Genomic DNA, 26,585 nt, shown 5'->3' on the forward strand with positions numbered 1-26,585 from the left:
CTCCGTCGGCGTTGATTCTCTCTATTTAGGCGCCGGTCCTTGAGCCAATCAGAGTTCGCGGACCGGCAACTAAGACTCCTGATTGGCTGCCGGTCCGTGAACTCTGATTGGCTTACGGGCCGGCGCTATGCACTGCAGACTAGGGCAGCGGGAGGCGCTGCGGGAGCTTACGAGCCGCATGCAGAGATAGAAAGAGCCGCATGCGGCTCGAGAGCCGTGGGTTGGCCACCGCTGGTGTAGTGGAAGGGGCGGCCGGCCCATGACCCTTGGCAGTAGCGTGGCCAGGGGGGCACATGGCACCCTGCCCCCCGGGCCAGCCCGCCTCTGCCGCTGTCAATCATGTGACCACCGTCATCCCAACAGGCGGTATCAACTATGTGTTTAGTAATCTAGGCTCAGAATGTGTTACATACTGAGTCTGACTTACCGTAGTAATCTCATATATCATATAAAAATGAATGCCTTAAGTTTGTTAGAACAAACAAGTTCAATACATAATACACAATCCTATTTCCTTCACAGCAGGTCATATTTATTTTCTGCAAATATCTAGAACACATAATTGTTCTTTAAAAATGTAAAATACTACTTCCAGTGTTAATTTTGCCAAAGATTTTAAATTTAGTTTTAGTCTTAGTCACTTTTTTTTTTTGCATTGTCTTAGTTAAGATTTAGTCAGTGGATTTTAGTTTTCATTTTAGTCTAATTTTAGTCTAATTGTAGTCTTATTTTTGAAATAGTTTTAATCACAATTTTTGTTGACTAAATTAAAACTCCTATGGGCAGAGCTCTATTTCCAAGAGCCATCGCCCCACCCCATAGTCATGACATCATAGGTTTGATATATATATATATATATATATATATACTGTATATCTAACACATTTATTGCACATTTTCCCCTATATTATGGCTATTTGTATGGCTGAGCAACAAACAACACCTACTTGGGCCAGAATACTTTTGAGGGACGCAGGTGACACTGCTTTTTAAGACAAAAAAAATAAAAATACCCATCCCTGATATGCCCACTACCTAGTTTGCTGTGCCCAATGTTACAAAATGAATATAGTTTTACCTGGTTCAGCGGCTTCTTGTTGGCACAATTGATGCCTCCAATAAAAATCATATTTGGCATATGCGGTCTGGGGAACTCAAACACAGGGTCATATCTCAAGAGCCAGATAGAGGCCCTGCTATAAAGGTCCGCAAGGGTGACATCCCTGCGCAGGAAGTCCGAAGCTAGACGGACAAAGGGCCCATACAAAACATGACGTCCAACATATCCAAAAGAGCTCAGTAGAAAGTTCTTCACTCTCTGGCTGAGGTCCATGTGGTCAGTGTATGTGGTGAAAAATCTGGGTACATAGGAAGGTGGGCTTGGAGACTTCGTAGCTACATGGTCTAGCCCATATAGTTCCCGCAAGAAAAACACGGAAGGAAGAGATAAATGTTGAGCTATTATTACTCCACATGGGAAGGCAGGGTCACTCAACAGAGCATCAAAATTGCATGATTCCAAGTACCTGATGAGAGTGTCATTGTGAAGCAAGCTCTCACAGGCACCTACGAACATGTTGGTAATATTTACCATTCTACCATGTACCCGCTTAACATTTTCTAGGAAGCTCTTATGTTCAAATGCCTCTTTAACGGCTTCAGTTATTAATGATTCCATAAACTCTTTGGTGTATGGCACAGAAAAAGTCCTCACTGTGTGACGATCTATGTCCTTTATATTAAAGTTGACTTCAGGCACAACCAGAACAATCTGGTGACCTCTCTGAGATAGCTTCTCCACCAGGTTATGCATGCTGAGCCAGTGGCTTCCATCTTGTGGTATAACAAGCAGCTTTCCTCCTTCGGTCAGCCTGAATGCCACAACACAAAGCAGACTTAGAACGCCAATGCAGGAGAGGGACTGGCCACTCATGTCTGTGTCCACAGCATAGGCAAGGAGCTCAATTAAATACAACCCTGATACTATAGCTGTGCGTCTGCTTAAGAGAGGCTGAATAGCTGGTGTAATTCAGCCCATAATTATAATCATTGTTTACTTATTAAAAGTACAAAATGAACAAGCAGTTACTTATTATCTGGCGGTGATACTAATTTTTTTTTTTTTTTTTTTTTGAAACGGTGCCTAATAAATGTTGTGTAAGAGTATTATGCATGGGGCTATCTACCGATCAGTTTATATCAATCTCCTTATCATTGAAGCTATTTTGTTGCAGGGACCCATGTCTGTATCACAGCAAACAAGTGCAAGTGCACCTAAAGTTAAGCACTTTGCATAGTAATAAAGTGGGAGTAACTTATACTCTGCGCCTCGTCATTTGATCTGGGTAGTTTCAACTTCATAAACACACAGACAAAACACAGAAAAATTGTACAATCGCTTCCTATCTAAACATCCTAGTGATATTTGGTGGACCCCCTTTATTCAAGTAAACCTTAGATACCTCTTATACCAGTAAATAAAGACACGGAGACTTGATTTTGGCAGAAAAATTGCTAGCTATTTATTTGACCCTAACCATAGCAAAACCTGTAATTGGAAAAAAGTTTGTTAAGATGCCGAATCAGCCGGCATAATGGTGGCAGAAAAAAGAACGGCTCTATTAAACTATTGGTAAACTTAAAATGGTAAACTGACCGAACCGTCCAGCACCCTATCAAAATCGGTAATAGGTGTCAACACAACCCCCACAGTGACTTCCCACCGCTCCTGGGTGCCCTGCCGATGCCTCCCGGATGGGTGGTCGAGCGGCCATTAAGTCGATGGAGGTGAGTGCACCTAAACCATATAGCACTGAAACTTACTACCTATAAAAAACCATACAACTAACAAACTGCCGTTCTTTTCCGCCGATAAATAGCCAACGAATAAACCCAGCCAGACAATTAGACGCCAATGCACTCCGTGTCCAAAACACAACCTCTACCCATAGGGCGGGAGGGCGGGAAGACAAATCACTAGCAAAGAGACCCAAAATGGCCACTTCTGGCCTATATATATCCTAACCCTCCCCTTTTCCTAAGGGCTGTACTTCCTCACAGCTAGGTCCACCCCTCACAGGATGTTTAACTCATTCCTCTCCTATGTAGTCAATTCTCTCTCCTTAACAACTATGGGCTGAGCCGCGGTATTTGAGCGTCTAAGGACAATGAAAGTAGAGGAGCAGGTATGTACACCAGGGGAGGACTTGAAGCAGTACTTGCATAAAGAATCATGTTTAGTCATTATAGTACTTGCATAACGTTGCAGAAGCAAGACCAGCAAAAGATGCACACTTGTATATTCAGGCCCTATATGTTCTAAAGGTCATCAAAAGTGATAAAGTTTAAAATGAACTATGGGGGTCATTCCGAGTTGATCGCTAGCTGCATTAGTTCGCTGTGCAGCGATGAGGCAAAAAATCGACACTTCTGAGCATGCGTATGCGACACAATGCACACGCGCGATGTACTATTACAACGAATGATGTTGTTTCACACAGGGTCTAGCGAAGCTTTTCAGTCGCACTGCTGGCCGCAGAGTGATTGACATGAAGTGGGCGTTTCTGGGTGTCAACTGACCGTTTTCAGGGAGTGTTTGAAAAAACGCAGGCGTGCCAGGAAAAACGCTGGCTTGGCTGGGCGAACGCAGGGCGTGTTCATGACGTCAAAACAAGAACTGAACAGTCTGAAGTGATCGCAAGCGCTGAGTAGGTTTTGAGCTACTCTAAAACTGCACAAAAAAACTTTGTAGCCGCTCTGCGATCCGTTCGTTCGCACTTCTGCTAAGCTAAAATACACTCCCAGTGGGCGGCGGCATAGCGTTTGCACGGCTGCTAAAAACTGCTAGCTAGCGATCAACTCGGAATGACCACCTATGTCAGACAGATCATGGGGATCATTCCGAGTTGTTCGCTCGCTAGCAGATTTTAGCAGCATTGCACACGCTAGGCCGCCGCCCTCTGGGAGCGTATCTTAGTTTAGCAGAATAGCGAACGAAAGATTAGCAGAATTGCAAATAGAAAATTCTTAGCAGTTTCTGAGTAGCTCGAGACTTACTCCTACACTGCGATCAGCTCAGCCCGTTTCGTTCCTGGTTTGACGTCACAAACACGCCCTGCGTTCGGCCAGCCACTTCCCCGTTTTTCCAGACACTCCCGCATTTTATCCTGGCATGCCTGCGTTTTTCCGCACACTCCCAGAAAACGGTCAGTTTCCGCCCAGAAACACCCACTTCCTGTCAATCACACTCTGATCACTTCAACGATGAAAATTCTTAGTTCGGACGTGAGTAAATCTAGTAAGTTTTGTGCTAAAATACTTACCGCATGCGCACTGAGTACCGGGTTCACTACAATATGCCGGCGGTCGGGCTCCCGGCGACCAGCATACCGACGCCGGGAGCCCGACCGCTGGCTTACCGACAGTGTGGCGAGCGCAAATGAGCCCCTTGCGGGCTCGCTGCGCTCACCGCGCTATTTTATTCTCCCCACAGGGGGGTCGTGGACCCCCATGAGGGAGAATAAGTGTCGGTATGCCGGCTGTCGGGATCCCGGCGCCGGTATACTGTGCGCCGGGATCCCGTCAGTCGGCATACTGAAGACCACCCCTGCGTACCATGCGCATGCGCATTATTGCCTTAATCGCTCCGTTGCGAAAATCGTCAACGAGCGAACAACTCGAAATGACCCCCCATGTACACTACACACTACAGAATGTGCATAATCATTGCTCATTGGGACTGACGAATGGCGCGCAGAAGGATAAATTAGCTGAGCTGTCCCGACACATTTTTAACAAACATTTGTCTTGAGTCTAAATTTCCAACAAAAATGTATTTTCTACACTTTGCGTTACTGTATATAAATGAAGGCATGATTTCAGGATATCCTTGTGTGAGCACATTTGGGGTACCAATTGTATCAGATTAAGGGGCTTATTTATTAACATTATTTTTAGAAACACACATCACTGAAATGTATTAAAGGGCTTTTGGAGCAGTTTTCGTGAAAAACTGCTCCAAACCCTTTAATTGACATTTTTGTAGTAACCCACACTGCATTCCTCATACTTATAATGGGAAATGCGATATGGCCGAATTTACTAAGAAAAACCAAAAACAAAAGTAAACACAAAAAACCCCACAGCAGTGTGCCCTGTGATAATCACGAAATCACAGGGCAGCACTGTGATATGCTGCCTTCTACTCAGTTTCCTTTGCCTCCCAGCAGAGAAAGCTGTGCGGGACTCGGCCAGTGTGATCATCTCTGTGTGTCTGACACACAAGCTGATCACTGGTAGAAAAATAAATACCTATTTACCAGTCCAAGGAGCCGGGGATCGGTGCTCCGGTGAGTGCTGCCATTGGGTCCTCCATGTGCTGCGCTGTGACTCCAGTGCAGTAAAGTGTCGCTGCAAAGCGCCAGCTCACTCTACAGCACTGATGGCCACAGCGCAGAAGAAGGACCCCCCGCCCGGCAGCCTCCTGGAAGCAGCGGACACTGGCTCTTGGGACTGGTAAGTATAAGTCCGGGGGGAAGGGGTGGTGCTGTTTGCTGTGCAGGGGTAGTCTTGACGGGGTGAGGGGGACCCCGATGGTGGAGCATGGCATGCACAGCAGGACATCAGGATATTTTTTTTTTAAAGTCCCCCGATGATGCTGCGGAGAGGCATCGCAGGGACAGAGCTTTCTTGCAAGATCTGTCCCTGCATGCGGTAATTGATACAGTGCAGTGCGAGTTTGGCTGTTATTATCAGATGCGAATGGTGATAAACCGGACTCTATTTCACAAGCTGATCAGTGAAAGTATATGTTCTGAACCATAATATAACGTTAACAAAAAAAAGCAGATCCCAATGGCTGTCAGTAGTTGAAGGCTACTCACCTGGGGCGGGATGTACTAAGGGAAAAATACGGTAAAAGCCCCGTTTTCTGGATTTTTACCGCATTTTCAAATGTACTAAGATTGGGCCGCCGGGTTTTCGACGCCCAGGGTATCGCCTTCCTTGATACCCCATAGAAGCCTATGGGCTTCGTATCGCCGCCCGCTGCAACCCGCCGTCCCCCCACCGCAGATGCTGACCCCCCGGCATACCTTCCTCTAGGCAGTCTGGACCTGGAAGGTAATCTTCTCCCACTAGAAACGCAGCTGGAGGTCCTTCCTGCTGCAGGGGGGAGGAGGAGGCGCCGGGGACAGCCTGCTGCTGCTTCCCGGCATGCGGGCAGTGTGGAGACCCGCGGGAGGTGACGGAGACGCCCCGCACACCACCTCACAGGTATCACAGGGGGCCTCCGTGTTAGTACATATGCGATCAACATCGCTGCGAGGGGCGGCAATATATGTTAATACATCCCGCCCCTGGTCCGCTTTCCTCTTCAGACCACAGCTGTGTCCTCCAACAAACACCATATTCGGCATAAATGGTTTGACTGGTTCCAAGGCAAAATCATATTTGTAGAGCCAGAGTTCAGCCTGACTAAAAATCTGAAGTATTTTTACTTCTTTATGTAGATACCGGGAGGCCAGGATTAAACACTCGGTCTCAATTTGTTGACAAGCTATGTAGGCCAATGAGCAAATGAGCAGGCTCGGCACAAAACCCATCTGTACGTGACCTAAATCATAATTATCCGAGCTGGGGCACTTAGTGGCCCTGTTACCCCATCCACAAGGAAGCAATGATAAGAAATTAAATGGACGGGAGATGGAGGTGATCTGCAAAGATGGGACTGCATGGAAAGAATGGATCCATGACTGCAGCGTCAAAGAGGCTTCTCTCCAGGTAACTCAGCAAATCTTTGTCTGCCAGAAGATCCAGACATGTATGAGAAAGGACAGATGCGCTATACTTCATTCTTCTATAGTCTGTACTTATGGTACTCAGCAAGGAGCTCATCAAAGTCTGATCTGGCAACGGTTCTAGATCCATACTTAGCCCATGCTGGAGAGAGGGTGCAGTGTACATTTTCACCGCCAAACCCTTGGAAGAATCTATGATCTTTGTGTTCTTATGGATCACCAGCACTATCTTGTGTCCTTTATGTTGGATTTTCTCCACCATAGCCTGAGTGATTACCAGTAAATTTCCACTGAGCACACCTTCCTATATCAGTAATTTATCAGGCCGTTCCATAGATTGAAAGAACTGCAGAGTGGTTAGTATTAAGGTGACTGATAATCTAATTCTAAAGCTCTATCTTAAGTTTGTGTTGTCAACTGCACCTGTTGTTATAATTTACAATATAAAATTAATAACATATATAAAAATATTGATAATTCCACCCTATGTTAATGAATAGTCATCATGAACACTCTTAAAATAATCTCACAGGGAAAATGAAACAGCTTTTTAGGGGTATCCTCCATCCCTGATTTTGCTCCATAGTCCATACCCATCTCCTCTTTACCTGTGATACTGCCAGAAGGACAATTGACCAAAACTCAGTAGCAATCTCCACTCTGCAAAAGCCCAGCTGCTGTGGATCTCTCCCCAGAGCTAATCCACAGCACTTGGGTGGATGGTATAATGCAGCACACAGATAGTATACTTGACACAGAGCTGCAAGATACACAGCAATGTCCTATTGTACTGTACTGTACTATATATGTATACTGCTGGTCATTAAAATGCTGCACTGTCCTACTATATACTGCTCACAATAATGCAGCACAGAGATAGTATACTTGACACAGAGCTGCAAGATACAGCAATGGCCTACTGTACTGTACTATATATGTATACTGCTGGTCACAAAAATGCTGCACTGTCCTACTATATACAGTACTGCTCACAATAAAGCACAGAGAAAGTATACTTGACACAGAGCTGCAAGATACAGCAATGGCCTACTGTACTGTACTATATATGTATACTGCTGGTCACAAAAATGCTGCACTCAGTGGCAAACGCAGGATTTTCATGGGGGGGTTTCCGTGCGCGCGCGTGTATGTGTGTGTGTGCTCGTAATTGAGTAGCCAGCACACTGCACAAGCTGTGTGTGTGTATATATATATATATATATATATATACACACACACACACACACACACACACACACACATACATATATATACACACACACAGACACAGACAGAACATCTGTACATAGACATACACACATACTGTACACAGCATACATGTGTACACACACAGTTTACATGCACACATCATACACACACACAGTATACATACTAACAGTATACATGCAAACATACAAACATAGTATACATGCACACAGCCACACACGCACAGTATACATGCACACAACACACACAGTACACATGCATACAGCATATATACATACACACACAGCATACATAGTTACACACTATACATGCACACAGCATACTGTACATACACACAGTATACATGCACACACAGTACACATGCATACAGCATATATACATACACACACTATATATTCACACAGCAAACATACATAGTTACACACACTATACATGTACTTAGCATACATACATTAATACACACACACTATACATTTTACATAGCAATACACACATCCATTAACATTGAACAGAACCCCCTCCTCACCTTACACTACAGTGGGAGCCGAAAACAGCAGACACTGCCTCACGTAGCTCTGTCTCATGGCCCCTTGAACTGCCTGAGAGGAGCTGCGCGCTTCCGCTGCAGCTCCCCCTACAGGCAGCCAGCAGCGGCAGCAGCCAGGTTCACACTGTCACTCGGACAGTGTAAAGAGGAGGGAGCTGCTGCATAAACTTCTCCTCATTTAAAAAAAAAAAAAAAACGGACGGGAGCGCCGATGGATCGGAGACCAGGGGGGGTTTCTAGGTACTCGGAAACCCCCCCTGCGTGCGCGTATGCCACTGTCCTACTATATACAGTACTGCTCACAATAAAGCACAGAGAAAGTATACTTGACACAGAGCTGCAAGATACAGCAATGGCCTACTGTACTGTACTATATATGTATACTGCTGGTCACAAAAATGCTGCACTGTCCTACTATATACAGTACTGCTCACAATAAAGCACAGAGAAAGTATACTTGACACAGAGCTGCAAGATACAGCAATGGCCTACTGTACTGTACTATGGGGGTCATTCCGAGTTGTTCGCTCGTTATTTTTTTCTCGCAACGGAGCGATTAGTCGCTAATGCGCATGCGCAATGTCCGCAGTGCGACTGCGCCAAGTAAATTTGCTATGCAGTTAGGTATTTTATTCACGGCATTACGAGGTTTTTTCTTCGTTCTGGTGATCGTAATGTGATTGACAGGAAGTGGGTGTTTCTGGGCGGAAACTGGCCGTTTTATGGGTGTGTGCGAAAAAACGCTACCGTTTCTGGGAAAAACGCGGGAGTGGCTGGAGAAACGGAGGAGTGTCTGGGCGAACGCTGGGTGTGTTTGTGACGTCAAACCAGGAACGACACTGACTGAACTGATCGCAGATGCCGAGTAAGTCTGGAGCTACTCAGAAACTGCTAAGAAGTGTCTATTCGCAATTCTGCTAATCTTTCGTTCGCAATTTTGATAAGCTAAGATTCACTCCCAGTAGGCGACGGCTTAGCGTGTGCAAAGCTGCTAAAAGCAGCTTGCGAGCGAACAACTCGGAATGACCCCCTATATGTATACTGCTGGTCACCAAAATGCAGCACACTGAGCACAGATATTTGCAGTACACTGAGCACAGATATGGAGCGTTTTCAGGCAGAGAATGTAGATATTTGCAGCACACTGAGCACAGATATTTGCAGCACACTGAGCACAGATATTTGCAGCACACTGAGCACAGATTACGGAGCTTTTCAGGGAGAGAACGCAGCCATGTGCTCTCCGTTAAATCTCCAATGCATGAGTGAAAATGGCGGCGACGCGCGGCTCTTTATATAGAATACGAATCTCGCGAGAATCCGACAGCGGGATGATGACGTTCGGGCGCGTTCGGGTTAACCGAGCAAGTCGGGAAGATAACGAGGCTGCCTCAGAACCGTGTAAAATAGGTGAAGTTCGGGGGGGGGGGTTCGGATCTCGGAGAACCGAACCCGCTCATCTCTAACGTTAATGCATTCGCTGCTGCAAATTTGTACGCAGCTAAAGTGTGAAAATATGCAAATGCCACAGCGTCCGCAGATCCTTCAATTATTGGTCATCTAAGTAACCACACGGTCGCACAGAATGGCCGAGTGTACTGAGATGCCAGAGCCATTTTGATTGCGTACAAACACAAGATACAAAATAAACAGAAAAGCATTTGGTTGTATATTTTTACGGAGCTAAATAAACATTAATTAAATGTGTGAACAAATAGGTGAGCCTTGAGTCTATTTTTGAAGGTTTATAGAGTGGAGGCCGTTGGAATTTTGTGAGAAAGAGAGTTTATCATCGCAACCTTCACCAGAGTTCTACTACCTGCAATTTACCCCCGTAATATTCTTGCCACAGTTTGTGCACTTTGCACTATCGTGCTGCTGGTCTACGACAGCTGTTTATTCTATGTAAATGATCCCAATATCTCCAGTGGCGCACCCAGGGGGGGTTTCCGAGTACCCAGAAACCCCCCTCCACTAAAAAAAAAAAAAAAAAAAAAAAAAAATTTTTTTTTTTTTAAGCTGCATGAGTATTATTAATGACTGTCTAGCGTCCTCTGCAGCCTGCTGTCTTCCTGGTGGCACTTGCAAGTACAATAAAAGTCTACTTTATTTTAATTATAGTACATATATATCCATGTGCATACATATATACACATGTATATACATACATACATATAAACACACACACACAGATATGATATATATATACATGTGTATATATATGTGTACTGTATGTGTGTGTACATATATATATATATATATATATATATGTATGCATGTTTAATATGCTATGTATATGTATATATGTATGTGTGTGTGTATGTATATATATATATATATATATATATATGTGTGTAGATATATGTATGTATATATATATATATATATATATATATATATATAAATACACACACACACACACACTAGTTTTACGGACCCAGCATATACTGGGTCACCTCAGTCCCCACCCCCGTGATTGGCTCCGCCCAGTTCTGGAAACCCCCCCATGCAAATCCTGCGTTTGCCACTGATCTCCCATGCTTACTATGTTTGAAATTCATAATAGAGCGGCATGGACGTCATTTCCGACAAAAGCTGTGCTAAAACAGGATGGCATACTATTGCAGAGGAACCAGGGCTGTAACTAGGAGTGTGCAAGCACAGAAGTCGCACAGAGTGCAGGATTTCTGGGGGCTGCACTGTCACTGCCCCACAGCACCTGCAGCCAGTAGTGCTACTGCAGTGCCACCCGGAGTGTCCCATGGCAGTCCGTGCAGCTGCCCAGAGTGTCTTTCAGATGCTTCTGGCAGAGCTGTAATTCCTAGAGCCGGCAGTCCCACCCCCAGGGCCGGAGTTTCCACTAGGCAGCTTTAGGCAGCAGTCTAGAGGCGCCGGAACCTGAGGGGGCGGCCTGCTACAGCTGCCTAAAAAAGGTAACATAGTCCTACCTTTCACAGCCACTGCAATCCCCCAGAATGCGTATCTTACAGTAGCCGTGACTGCTAAGCTCCCGTATTGCAGCCTCCAGCTCCACCTCCACCCGACACAGGCAGTAACTTTGACAGCTCCTGGAGTCCTGGCTGGGGGTGACATGGGGCACTGCTCTTCATTCCAGGCTCTTTCACAGACTACTCAGTTCCAACTCTGCACTGCAGCCTGCAGGTAAGGTGGCTGCAGGGCTGTTTCTAGCCAATTTGGCTCCCAGTGCGAGATTTAAAAATGCGCCCCCCCATGACATAAAAAAATGTGCCCCCTCCCCCCCCCCCCCCCCACACACACACACCTAGATAAAAAAAACTTGCGCGCGCACCCGGCAAGGGGCGTGGCCTCATCTAAATGGGTGTGACCTCATTTAAATGGGCATGGCCTCGTCTGAAAAGACTACCTCACAATCCAGTTTTTGACCCTGCTCCAACAGATCACGACCACCACAGGAAAAAAAAATTCTACCATATTAAGCCCCACACAGTAATGCCCCCTGCACCATATTATGCCACACACCGCAATGCCCTTGATACATTAAATCCCCCACACTACGGCAGGCAAGAGTCCCCATTTCACACATTACGGCAGGAGTCCCCATTTTACACATTGAGAGAGAGAATACTTACAGAGGCGATTACCGCTCTTCGGCCCGCCTCACCAGTCGCTCCTCGCGCCGGCCTTTCCCTCTTCCTAACTTGGATCCCCCTCTGTACTCCGCTGGGGGGGGGGGGGTTCGCGGAGTGACGGGGTTGCGTCGTGACGTAACGATGCAACTGTGTCATTCCGTGAAACTCCGCCCCCCGAGCGGGTTACTCAGGGAGAAATAGGAGGGGGAATCAGGGAGCCACAGTTAGTGCCGCGGCGGGCGCCCAGTGCGGTTGCACTGCTCGCCTGCCCCAAGAAACGGCCCTGGGTGGCTGCACAGTGCACTCTCTGCATTGATAAGGAAAGAGAGCGAGAGCAGCGGTGTGGTGAGGCGGTGGGGGCGGGGTGGGGGGGTTGAGATAAGGAGCAGGCATGCACACAGTCTGGGGTGATGAGCAGCAGCATGCACACAGATTTTGGGGGGATAGAACAGCAGATATTTAACAGAGTAGGGGGAGGGGGTGAGAGCAGCATGCCTTTCATCTGAAGGGTGGGTAGGGGGAAGGGGCAGAAGGCAGAAGTTTTGCCTAGGGTGCCGAGAAACCTTGCACCGGCCCTGCCCACCCCCTAGGCACGAAGTCATGACATCATGGGTTTAGGGGGTGGGTCTGGCACAGCCTGTTAAGGAACTGAGAGGAACAGAGGTAATACAAGTTAATTAGTATTAATAACTGCAGAAACCTGCCTTTGTAAATGTTAGCATACCATGGGGTATATTCAATTCAAGTCAGATCCTTTCCGACAAGCATTGGGGGCTAAATTTAGCACATCTACGATCATCTTCCCTGACACGTCCGCCCCGCATTTCAGTCCCTACCCCGTCATACAAGTACAAAAGCATCGCACAGCAGCGATGCTTTTGTACTGTAGCAGTAGCTCCCTACCAGCGCAGCTCCTGTGCGTTGGTATGGAGCTACTAGTCACCACGGACCGCCCCCCCCCCCCCCCCCCCAACGGTCCGGGCATGCCTGCGTTGTCCGGACCGCGCCCCCTAAATGGTGGCCAAATGCTGCCGGCCCTCCCACCCAGCGACCGCCTCTGCCTGTCAATCAGGCAGAGGCGATCATAGGGCTAAGGCAGCCATCGGCTGTCTACCATGCGCCGGCGCCGTAGCGCACAGCAGCGATCAGGTCTGAATTAGCCCCATTGTCGGAAAGGATCCGACAAACCACTATTCAATGAGCGGACAAATCCGACTGTCGGATTTGGCCGTTCCCGACATCAGATCTGCTTACTGACCAGCGGGTGAGAGTGCCTGGGTAACTGCAGATGGCGGAGCCGTGCCAGGATCGTCAGCCGTCGTTGAGGGGGAAATGGGAGTCTGGAGGAGGTGCTGCCGCTGGGAGGATGTAGGCTGCTTCGGGCGCTGCCACGCCGCAGAGGAAGGAAGGAGGTAGGAGGTGGTGTCATCAGAGATGCCCACACACACGCACGAAACCTGGCAGCCAAGGCGCTGACCTATCCGCATGACTGGATGTAGGAGCAGGTAGGACAGGAAGCGGTGCTGTTACTAAAGCAGCAGGCTCGGTGTCCAGATAGCTGCTGGGGGAGTGACAGACCAGCGGAGACAGCCAGTCTGCTGTCCTGCTGCCCTATAGCCTGCCGTCTCTACCTCCTAATCCTCTTCTGTCCCCACACCCCTCGAAACATGTCCCCGCTCCACCATCTCATCTCTTCAATCCGACTTTAATTAAAGTCGTACTGAGATTGTCGGAAACGGGGCCAAAACCTGTTGGATTTGACCACGTTTCCAACAAAAGCATGTGGATCCGCAGCTATTTCGCCAATCCACGTGTTTTCCGACAAGTCGGGAATTCCTATTGAATAGTCGGAACCCCTTTTGACTTAAATCACTCGGAAACTGACGTCTTTCCAACAAGACAACAGTTTCGACTTCAATTGAATATACCCCCATATCGACCTAGTAGTGTATGGCCAGCATTAGTTTCCCTTACTCCACATCCCTAATACATTCTCACACTCGGCGGAAACTATATTTATCTAAGCTTACCATGGGTCCAGCCAAATGGACGGATACCTTTGCAGTGACAGGCTTACAAACTGTGATTCGGTGGTGTACTCTGCTCAATAAGCAGTTAGTCTGATCATCTTATGCAGAGATGCACTATAAAATACTGCAGAGAGCATATTACACCATCATTTATTGCACATTTCACCTATATTATGGCTATTTGTATGGCTGAGCAACAATCAACACTTACTTGGGCCAGAATACTTTTGATGACGCAGATGACACCGCTTTTTAAAATGAATAAAAAAATTACCAGTTCCTGATATGCCCACTACCTAGCCAACCTGAAAGGTACTAGTTTGCTGCGCCCAATGTTACAAAATGAATATAGTTTTTACCTGGTTCAGGGGCTTCTTGTTGGCACAGTTGATGCCTCCAATAAAAATCATATTTGGCATATGTGGTCTGGGGAACTCAAACACAAAGTCATATCTCAAGAGCCAGATAGAGACCCTGCTGTAAAGGTCCGCAAGGGTTACATCCCTGCGCAGGAAGTCCGAAGCTAGACGGACAAAGGGTCCATACAAAACATGACATCCAACATGTTCAAAAGATCTCAGTAGAAAGTTCTTTACTCTCTGGCTGAAGTCCATGTGGTCAGTGTAGGTGGTGAAAAATCTGGGTACATAGGAAGGTGGGGTTGGAGACTTCGTAGCTACATGGTCTAGCCCATATAGTTCCCGCAAGAAAAACACGGAAGGAAGAGATAAATGTTGAGCTATTATTTCTCCACATGGGGAGAGAGGGTCACTCAACACAGCATCAAAATTGCATGAATCCAAGTACCTGATGAGAGTGTCATTGTGAAGCAAGCTCTCACAGGCACCTACGAACATGTTGGTAATATTTACCATTCTACCATGTACCCGCTTAACATTCTGCAGGAAGGTCCTTTGTTCAAATACCTCTTTACCAGCTTCGGTTATCAATGAGTCCATAAACTCTTTGGTGTACGGCACCGAAAAAGTCCTCACTGTGTGACGATCTATGTCCTTTATATGTAAGTGAACTTCAGGCACAACCAGAACAATCTGGTGACCTCTCTGAGATAGCTTCTCCACCAGGTTATGCATGCTGAGCCAGTGGCTTCCATCTTGTGGTATAACAAGCAGCTTTCCTCCTTCGGTCAGCCTGAATGCCACAACACAAAGCAGACTTAGAACGCCAATGCAGGAGAGGGACTGGCCACTCATGTCTGTGTCCACAGCTAAGGAGCTGAACTGTACAAAAGCTCTTACAGCTGTGCGTCTGCTGAAGAGAGGCTGAATATCTGGTGCAATACTATTATAATCATTGCTAACTTATTGGAAAGTATCAAATGAACTTTGCTTATCAAGCAAACTTTTTAAAGATTAACATAAAAGCAGTTACTCATTATTTGGCGGTATTACCATTATTTTTTTTTGAAACGGTGCCTATGAAATGTTGTGTAAGACTATTATGCATGGGGCCAACGACTGATCATTTTATATCAATCTCCTTATCACTGAAGCTATTTAGCTGTGGTGTCCCATGCCTTTATCACAGCAAACAAGCGCTAAAATTGCACCTAAAATGATGCACTTTGCATGGTAAGAAAGTGGGAGTAACTTTTACTCTGTGCCTCGTCATTTGATCAGGGTTGTTATTCAATCTCATAAACACACAGACAAAACGCAGCAAATTGTAAAATCACTTCCTATCTTAACAACTATGGGGCTGAGCAATATTAAAGCGTCTAAGGACAATGAAAGTGGGCATCTCAGTGAATGCACATGCAGAAGCGGGTTGGGGTCAGGTGACCAGCGGTCAGCATACCGACACCAGTATCCCGGCCGTCAGGATGCCGGCAGGTGGGCGAGCGCAACGAAGCCCCTTGCGGGCTTGGTGTCTCGCTGAGGTTCTGTTCCCACTCTGTGGGTGTCTGTGGGTGTCTATGGGTGTCATGGACTGCCGGGATCTAGCATCGGCCTGCTGACCGCCGGGATCCGGACTGACGGTCACCTGACTACATCCCGCAGAAGCATGTATGTAGAAAAGAAAGGGACCTGTATCAGTATTTGCATAAAGTTACAGAAGCAAGACCAGCAAAAGATGCACACACGGATGCTGCAGTGCCTGACGCAGAATCAGGCCCTGTATGTTCTAAAGGTCATCTAAGGTGTTTAAGATGAACTATGTCAGACAGATCATGTACACTATACACTACAGAATGTGCACGATCATTGCTCATCGGGAGTGACAAATGACGCGTAGAAGGCCAGATCAGCTGGGATGTCCCCATATGTTTTTAACAAAATTTGTCTTGAGTTAAAATTTTCAACAAAAGTGAATTTTCTACACTTTGCGTTACTGTATAGAAATGAGGGCATGATTTCAGACGCCCCCTCTGGAGATGGCTGCAGTGTGAGACAGATCCTCACTAGCCGCAGCAATATAGCCTCACCCAGGCCTCCTGAGGGCCTGATTTGCCAGACCAGTACCTCCACCGAGTAGGGGAAGGTCCCCTCCACCATATGGAAAAGTTTTTCCCCTTTTAATGCCCTCAAACGCAGCAGCGCCGGTAAGCTGAGAGGCGAAAATCCAAGATGGCCACCACAGCTCCTATGATTTCACCTCTCCCATCTCCTACTGTCTCCCCTGAGCATGGGTGCTTCCCTGCATCCTCTCCTCCCCCTTCTCATTTGCTGCAGTTACCTGTCCTTGCAGGGGACACACAGACCTCCTCAGCCCCCTATGTAGACATAGTGAGGGCTATTAAGGAGACCATGGCTTCTCTGATGCTGGAGCAGGTGGATTCCTTCAAACAGGCTATGAATGAGGCTAATAACAGTATTGTGCAGCTGACACAGATAGTCCATTCTAATGAGATGGCATAATTTCAGGATATCCTTGTGTAAGCACAATTTGGGTACCAATTATATCAGATTACTTCACAGGCTGAGTAGTGAAAGTATGATTTGTTAAGTTCTAAACATTAACAGCCAAAAAACAGCTCCCAGTGGCTGGCAGTGGTGGAAGGCTACTCACCTGGTCAACTTTCCTCTTCAGACCACAGCTGTGTCCTCCAACAAACACCATATTCGGCATAAACGGTTTGACTGGTTCCAAGGCAAAATCATATTTGTAGAGCCAGAGTTCAGCCTGACTAAAAATCTGAAGTATCTTCACTTCTTTATGTAGATATCGGGAGGCCAGGGTTGAAAACTCAGTCTCAATTTGTTGACAAGCTATGTAGGCCAGTGAGCGAATGAGCAGGCTCTGCACAAAACCCATCTGTACGTGACCTAAATTATAGTTATCCGAGCTGGGGCACTTGGTGGCCCTGTTACCCCATCCACAAGGAAGCAATGATAAAAAGTAAATGGACGGGAGATGGAGGTGCTCTGCAAGGATGGGGCCGCATGGAAAGAATGGATCCATGAGTGCAGCGTCAAAGAGGCTTCTCTCCAGGTAACTCAGCAAATCTTTGTCTGCCAGAAGATCCAGACAGGTATGAGAAAGGACAGATGCGCTATACTTCATCCTTCTATAGTCTGTACTTATGCCACTCAGCAAGGAACTCATCAGAGACTGATCTGGCAACGGTTCTAGATCCATACTTAGCCCATGCTGGAGAGTGGGTGCAGTGTACGTTTTCACCGTCAAACCCTCGGAGGAGTCTATGATCATTGTGTTCTCTGGGATCACCAGCACTATCTTGTGTCCTTTTTGTTGGATTTTCTCCACCATAGCTCGCATGTCCAGCCAGACTTCTGTGTCCTGAGCGATTACCAGTAAATTTCCACTCTCAACTGGCCTGGGGGAATCCAGCAGGACAGAGATCCAGAGAAACAGGAGAGAAGGGAAAGTCGGTGCCATTTGTGAGTTCTCTGCATTTGAAGCTGCCTGGCCTCTGGGAATGACTGGTCAGAAAGAACTATGTCAATATCACGGTGAGTCAGGAGCTGAACACTCCTTCCTATATCAGCAATTATCAGGCCTGCCATAGATTGAGAGAACTGCAGAGTGGTTAGCATTGAGGTGACTGATCATTTAATGCTAAAGACCAAGCAGTTTCGGTATAATGTGTTTGATTAGGTGTTAGTATTGTCTCACACACGGCAGAGACTGGATGACGACAACGTGCAAATATCCTAAGTGCAAATATGTGTGTTCTGTGAACTGCACCTGTTGTTATAATTTGTATAACATAAAAAATAAAAAGAATATATATATATATATATGTATATACACTTCCAACCTATGTTAAGGAATACTCATCTTGACTACTTCAGTTATTTTACAGTTGTAGAGACAGTTGTACAGGAGGCAGCATATCGCAGTGATTCCTGTGATTACGCTATCACAGGGCTCACAGCTGTGTTTTTTAATTTATTTATTTTTTGAGACCGCATTTCCCATTATAAGTATGGGAAATGCGATCTGGTAATTGCAAAATGAGAATTAAAGGATTTGGAGCAGTTTTTCACAATAATACTGTACATTCAGGTAAAATAATGTGAAACGGGTTTGGAAACAGGACAGAAGTTTAAGATGAGCAGCGATCCGGCTGGCCAAGCACATCCACTGCAGGGAGTGCACCACACCCAGTCTTGTTTCCGTGACGTGACATTATCACCATGCACCTCAATTTGGCTAGAAATTTCAGCTGCTGATGTGGCCTTTAGATGCAAAAATCTGATACACTATGCACCTCAGTATGTGGCCATGTTTCCGCCGGCCCTGCTATCTTTCACCTGAGGCAGAATGTAATGAAGTCCGAGTTCGGCGGCTGTACGGGATGCTGGCTGAACTCGGACAGTTTTTAAAGGGGCAATTATGTATAAGGCATGGTTTAACCTTGTACAGGATTGCCCCTTTAAAAAAAGTCTGAGTTCAGCAGACTTCATTACATTGTGGACCTGATATTGGGACAATATGACTGATATGAGGCGCAGTCTAATGGCCGTGTGGGAAAGCAGTGATCTACCTGCTCTGGCCTGGTGGGAAATTATAATGAATAGAGAACACTGCAAACATGAGAGTTCTTGTTACCGTACTTGAAACACCCTCATCATAGGTGTGCGCAGGGGGGGTGCTTGGTGCGCACAGGCACCCCCTAATGTCTGGCACCTCGATCTCACATGCCTGATGCAGCAATTGCAGAGCAGGCTGATTACTGTCCCCTCTGCGCTGCACCCTGTCAGGACCGCATTACTGACCTGACGCCTGGGTAAATCAATGATGCCACCGCCCACCCGTCACACATGCCAACCTCTCTCCTTCTATGCTATGCCTACACCAGCCACTGATGAGGAGCAGCATGCAGCCAGCGTTCCTCTTAGGAAGACAAATTCAATACTGGCAGGCAGTCGGCAGCAGCATTGACACGTCACTCGTTTTTTCCAGCAGCAGCAGCAGTACTAGTCTGCGACTGTCATTGTCAGTGAGTGACTGACTTGTAAGTAAGCTGCTGCAGCTTGCAGGGGAAAGAGAGGGGGAGCCAGACCAGGCTGAAGAGAAGCAGTGCAATTGCAGTGAGTCAGTGAGTGCCATCATGGGTGTTTGTTTGGTGCACACCACAACATCTGACAATGTATCTGCTTTATTAGGATTGGCACAAGGGTGGATATTTTATATTGCGTTGACGTCAATAGATGGTGCTAGACACGCCCAAAAGGCGTTGCTAGACACACCCCTCCAACGGTGCACCACCTAATAAAATGTGCTGCGCACGCCTATGACCCTCATATCTCATCTTTGGTACTTTTCTACCTTTTATAAAAAAAAATGTAATCTATTTTTATGCCACTCCTATATTTATTTTTTAACAACTGTTTCACTATCATGTATACTTCCTTACTGCACATTTATTGATGTCTATTAGATTCCAAAACTGCTTTACAATCTATGTTTTACTCTGGACAGTCTGGAATTCAGGCTCTTTGTCAATAATCCTGAATAGCCTGTGTCTGTCAGTAATCCCGAATGTCCAGTGTCTGGAAATCCACACTGTACCTCTCTGACCCCACCCGTGGTCCACCACACCCTCTGAGTCAGGCTTTCGCCTGCGCCGACGACTGTAGTCACATGATGCTCTAGTGCTACTGCTGCATCTCCAAAGACCGCAATGATCATCTAGATCACAAGGTAAGTAAGCCCAGCCAAGGGTGATGGGGTCGGAGGTCTCTGATGGCATATAAGCGTTGGGCATGAGGAGATTAGATGTATCTGATGGATTAAAAGCTCCAGACCTGAGGTGACTGGTGGTTCTCTTTAAGCTTATAAGAGCCTTTGCATATAAAGGAGCATGACGGTACACTAGCATATATAGGAACATGAGGGGTCTGATGATTTATAAGTTGGCACTGAGGGCTCTTTATGGCATATAAAGGGGCATGAGGGTCTCTAATGGCATATAAAAGAGTATGAGGGGCCCTGAGGTAATATAAAGGGACATGATGAGCTCAGACGGCATACAAGTTGTATGAGGAGTCTTTTTTGGCATATCAGGGGTCATGTGGGTGGAATCTGATATCATAAATCCATTTTTCTGTCTTTATTAGAGTACTAAGAAAATGGTCTGAAATGTGAGAACTAAAATTGGTTATGACACTATTCTGATTTTGACTACACTCCCTATCTGGGATTCTGAAAATAAAGATGTAGGAACCCTATAGACAACCTCACCTGAGTTGAATCTATTTTGTTTGACTTCTTCCACCCCAAACATTGTTCAACGATAAAAGCGATTTAAAAAAGTCTGACTCTTTTTTTTTTTTTTTAACTATCTGTACAGGTTGCATTTATCAATACAGTGTGTGATCCAAAGCAGTATTCAATTGCTAAATATGTCCCATCTATTTTAAAACAACCAATAAAGGGCCAAATGTATTAAGCCTTAAAAAGTGATATAGTGGAGACGGATAAAGAGTGATAACACACTAGCCAGTCAGCTTCCTAACTGCCATGTTACAGGATGTGTTTGAAAAATGACAGGAGCTGGTTGGCTGGTAATTTATCACTCTTACCCATCAGCACTTTATCACTTTCTAAGGCTTAGCAGTACATTTGGGCCTAAAATGGACACTGCTAGCATGTGCATGTGGAAGATCCAGATGGACCACAAATGTGCACTATAATATAGGCAGACATCTACAGACCCTGCAAACATCTCTCTAGCCTGTACTTATGGCAGATCGATGTACAAAACTGTGCCAGTGCTTACTTGATTAATCCCTTATTATGGAGAGTGCATATGTAAAGATGCTGAGTGATATGTCTGCTTACTTCCTGATGAAGTCTCCAGTTAGATCAAATAAGTAGGCAAGGGAATAACTCTGTCCAAAACGAGTAGACAAGGGAATAACTCTGTCCAAAACGTATATGCAAAGGAAATAACTCTGTCCAAAACATGTGTAGGCACTAGGCAAGGGAATAACTCTGTCCAAAACGTATATGCAAGGGAATAACTCTGTCCAAAACATGTGTAGGCAAGGGAATAACTCTGCAAAACATGTGTAGGTCAGGGAATAACTCTGTTAGGAGGCTAATTGGCTTCTGACAACATTAACCCTAGTGTGAGTGTTTATGTGGTAGGGAATTTAGATGGTAAGCACTAACCAGATAGGGAGTGATTAAGCATTCTCTGTAAAGCGCTGAGTAATATGTAAGCCCTACAGAAATAAAAAAAAATCATCTACAACATGGAGAACAGATGTTTTACATGTATAAAAAAAAACATTAAATACTATGGGGTCTACGTACTAAGGAGGATATTCAATAAACATAATTATGTAAAAAAAAATGGAGATAAGTTTGATAAAAAAAAAGATAAATATCTATTCTCCAGTGACAGTTGAAGGCAGCCCAAAATTCAAATAGGGAAACCACACCAACTGCTACACCAACTGCCATATAACAGGCTGAGGGGCAGATTTATTAAGCTTAGTGAAGTGATAAAGTGGAAGGTGATAAAGTACCAGCCAATCAGATCCTAACTTCCATGTTACAGGCTGGGTTTAAAAAATGACAGTTAGGAGCTGACTGGCTGGTCCTTTATCACCTTCCAATTTATCACTTCACCGAGCTTAATAAATCTGCCCCTGTGTTTGAAACATGACAGTTAGGAGCTGGTTGGTTGGTACTTTATCTTTCTCCATTTTATCACTCTCCAATGCTTACTACTGTACATAGACCTTACATTTGAATTCCCACCTTATTAAGAAACATCTGTTTGACACAATTGATTCCTCCTATTAAGACCATGTTGGGCATCATCGGCTTCGGGTATTCATATACAAAGTCATATCTCATCAACCATATGGCTGCGTGGCCAAGAATTTCCTGCAGAGTGACCTCTCGGTGAAGGAATTCGGAGGCCAGTCTTTGGTAGGGATCGTACACATAATCACACAGGAAATATGAGACTACGTCAAACAGCGAATTCTTCAGCCGTTGAGGAAAAGTCATTTGATCAGTCAAACTTGTTAACATCCGAGGGACATAAGATAATGGCAATGGGCAATTAGAGGCTTTAGAATCTAGGTGGCAAGGTATACCACGCAAGAAGAAAACAGAGGGCACAGATAGGTGCTCTGCAAGTATTTGACTACAAGGGAGCATAGGATCTGTGAAGACAACATCAAAGTTAAATTCTTCCAGCGACCGTATTAACTGAGTATTGTTCAACATTTGTACACAAGAATCTAACATTAGGTCTGCTGCTTCTCTCAGCTTCTCATGGAACTTTTCAAATTTCTGCAGAAAAGGTCTTTCAGTGAAAATCTCCCTTGTAAAGGATGAGAAATGATTTTGTAGATGTTCCAAGGAGTAGGACACAGGGTAGAACTTCACCTCAACGTCTTGAGAGTTCTGAAGATGGATATTGACTTCTGGTGCAACCACAACAACGTGATGTCCTTTTTGCCTCAGCAAATCCACCACAGGGCGCATGCTTAACCAGTGACTTCCGTCTAGAGGCACAACGAGAATTTTGCCACCATCAACCGGTATTACATGACTAAAAGTAACTAACAGAAGGGTAACTGTAATATATAACGAGAGATGTGTGCTCGCCATGTCCTCACTCTGCAGAATAAGGCTTATCTGCCAACTGCCTTTGAAGATCTGTACTTTTATATGTAATAGTCTCTGCTACATTATTGAGCAATACATTTGGACATTGTGCTAAGTTTAGTATTAACTGCATATGTTGATTTTAAAGGGCAAATGTCAGATTAGTGTAATAACCATTGCAACATTTGATATCATTCCCATTAGCGAAGCGCATTTACATATGGCTGATTAGGGAATTAGTTGACTGTAAATAGCTATTTCAGCTTTTAATGTGAGAAGTGAGAACTTGCCTTTGGGCCTAATTCAGACTGGATCGCTGCAGCGGGCGCACCCCGTGAAGCCCAGTGAGATGCGAAAGCATCTCAGGGCTGCGATCTCCTCAGCCTGATTGCAGGAGGGGGCGTGCCAACGGCGTTAGAACACTGTTGGTGGGGCGCGGTCTGGACAACGCAGCTGCTGCGATCCGGGACACATCTACGATCAGATCTGAATTACCCCCTTTGTGTAATAAAGTGTACAGTCCAGTGTACTAGTTGTCCTTGTAGTTTTTGCTTCTGGTAAACCATTTCTGAAACAGACTTTGTTTGGGTAGAGGAAGGGGAGATTATGGGGTCTCTGTACTAAGGGGTCTATTTACGAAGTCTTGGATGGAGATAAAGGGCCTAAATCAGACCTGATCGCTCGCTAGCTGTGTTTAGCAGTCCTGCATTTGCATAGTCGCCGCCCATAGAGGAGTGTATTTTCGCTTTGCAAGTGTGCGATCGCATGTGCAGCCGAGCGGTACAAACAGAATTTGTGCAGTCTCTGGGTAGCCCAGGACTTACTTAGCCGATGCGAACACTTCAGGCTGTCTGGGACCGGAACTGATTTCAGGATCCCTCCCTGAAAACGCTTGGACACGCCTGCGTTTTTACAAACACTCCCAGAAAACGGTCAGTTGACACCCACAAACGCCTTCTCCCTGCCAATCTCCTTGCAAAGGCCCGTGCGAATGGATCCAACACACAAAGCCATCACTGAGCGGCGATCCGCTTTGTACCCGTGTGACACATCTGCGCATTGCGGTGTATACGCATGCACAGTTTAGACCTGATCGCTCGCTGTACGAAAACGCAGCCTAGCGATCAAGTCTGAATTGGCCCCAAAGTCACTGGAGATAAAGTACCATCCAATCGGCTCCTAACTGCCATTTTTGAAACACAGCCTGTGACATGGCAGTTAGGAGCTGATTGGCTGGTACTTTATCTCCAGCAACTTTATCTCCATCCAAGGCTTAGTAAATAGACCCCTAAGTCTTGTAGAGAGATAAAAAAGATAGAGATAAAGTACTAGCCAATCAGTTCCTAACTGCCATGTTACAGGCAGGGTTTGAAAAATGACAGGAACTGGTTGGTTGGTACTTTATCTTCGTCGACTTTATTTCTCTCCAAGGCTTAGTACATAGATCACTATGTTTCTTAAAGCATTCTTCTGTTATATGTTTATACCTTTTTTTGGGATGCTACAGCTGCGATGTTCACCTTTTTCGCTCTAATGTAATGTTCTCACGTCTGTTGTGGTGCAAAGACACGGATTACAGTAGAATGGAGAAGACAGGCACACACTGTATACATACCCTTCAAAGCTGCTGAGCAGAAAACCCGTACAAATTTGTAAAGGGGGCGTGGCCCCACAACACTCCCGTAGGAATGAATAGGATTGGGAGATGGCAAAACCCGGTACAAAGCCCTTTTTGGTCGGTACAGACCATAAAAAAACTACTGCACCGGCCAAAGAGGTACAGTTGGAGGATATGTGTATACTGCTCGAGCTGTAGTTGCACCTCTTACTGGAACATGAGCGGGTGCACATACAGTAGCGGATCTTGCCACTGGCAAGCAGGACTTTTGCCCGGGGCGCCGCCTTCCGGAGGGCACTGGCGCCATCCGGATGGCGCCGCACCATGGCAAGATCCGCTGCTGATGTGCCGTGCGCCCTCCGCTGCCCGCTGCCTGCTGCCGCTGTCCCCCGCCGTGAAGGGAACTAGACGCGTAGCGTCTAGTTTCCCTTCGTGGAGAGGACGTTTACTGTGCGGTGCGCGATGACGTCATCGCGCACCGCACAGCAAAGGTCCTCTCCACGAAGGGAACTAGACACGAAGCGTCTAGTTTCCCTTCGTGGAGAGGACCTTTGCTGTGCGGTGCGTGATGACGTCATCGCGCACCGCACATCATTTCATCGGCGCTACTACTGTACTGGGGGCGTAAGTGACAACGCCCCCTGTATGAAGCCACGCCCCCATCGCCTGCCCGGGGCGCTCAAAACCCTCGAGCCGGCCCTGTGCACATACTCATACACAGAGAGAGTTGAAAGTGTCAAATGGTATTCAAACAAACATAACTTTATTGTGTTGCTCTAACATTTAGCTGTGGTACATATACCAGGTGTCTATAAAAGTAAATGAAATTTTGGGGCTGATAAAAAGTTGAAGTTATGCCCCGTTGAGGACCTTCAGTGGGATGTATGGCATCCGAGATCGCCGGAGATGCTGGATGCCGGCCGATCTCAGATATTTTTTAAAGGGTCAATTACTTACAAAGCATGGTTTAGCATAGTAAGTGATTGCCCCTTTAAAAATATATCAGAGATCATATGGCATCCCACACCTCCGGTGATCTCGGAAACAATTACATTCCTCCACATATCTTTGCGAATTCGTAATGTTCATGCTTAGCAAAAAGGGGCACAGCCAAGCATGGGCAATACGGAATCATGTGCATTTTGGTCACATCTACATTTTTGGCCAAAGAGGCAGAAACTCATGAAGGCGTAGATCAGTGGGTCGTATTCACCTAAATGATATTGGCAGATTCCTACAAGTTGGTAAGTGCACCACGGATGTAAGCAGTGGTGGTTTTAGATGCACTCTAGCAGGGTGGGCACCCAGGGTGCTGCTGCCTAAAGGCGTGGCCGCAGTCACCACGCCAGCACCATCTGAATTGCATGTGCCCACCCGATGCCTGCACTAGCCGCTTCCCACTGCCAGCACCCCACCCCCATTGGCTGTCCTCCCCCCACCCACCCCTGCTACTTGCGTAAAGCTGGGTAGAACAGAGGAAAGAGGTAGGAGATCTACCAGGTGACTCTATTTTCCCTTCGTGGACAGGACCCGGTGACAGATGGTGAGTGATGGGAACACAGGCAGCGGGGCAGATGGCACACACACATACACACACACACATATACACACACACACTCTCTCTCTCTATAGAGGGGCACTACTTGGCGCAATGTGTATAAGAGGCTCTACCTGGCACAACATGTGTAAGGGGTT

General features: G+C 46.2%; 1 protein-coding gene across 7 annotated transcripts in view; it reads right to left on the reverse strand.

The window, feature by feature from the left end:
- The window catches only part of LOC134944574 (UDP-glucuronosyltransferase 1-2-like), a 181,963-nt gene that overhangs the window by 45,387 nt on the left and 109,991 nt on the right, over positions 1–26,585 (reverse strand). Inside the window, exon 1 of one of the 7 annotated variants that reach the window (XM_063933243.1) lies at positions 22,412–23,318. The exons of 3 other annotated variants lie outside the window; for them this stretch is intronic. In XM_063933243.1, the coding sequence (XP_063789313.1) occupies positions 22,412–23,275 (864 nt within the window). In that variant the 5' untranslated portion in view covers positions 23,276–23,318. Of the gene's footprint in view, positions 1–1,078; positions 1,968–13,440; positions 13,627–14,571; positions 15,519–22,411; positions 23,319–26,585 lie in introns of those variants that run through there. 3 more of the 7 variants (XM_063933245.1, XM_063933249.1, XM_063933246.1) reach the window with 3 other exon arrangements.

Source organism: Pseudophryne corroboree, chromosome 7 (assembly GCF_028390025.1).
Source record: "Pseudophryne corroboree isolate aPseCor3 chromosome 7, aPseCor3.hap2, whole genome shotgun sequence".
Classification (NCBI taxonomy): domain Eukaryota; kingdom Metazoa; phylum Chordata; class Amphibia; order Anura; family Myobatrachidae; genus Pseudophryne; species Pseudophryne corroboree.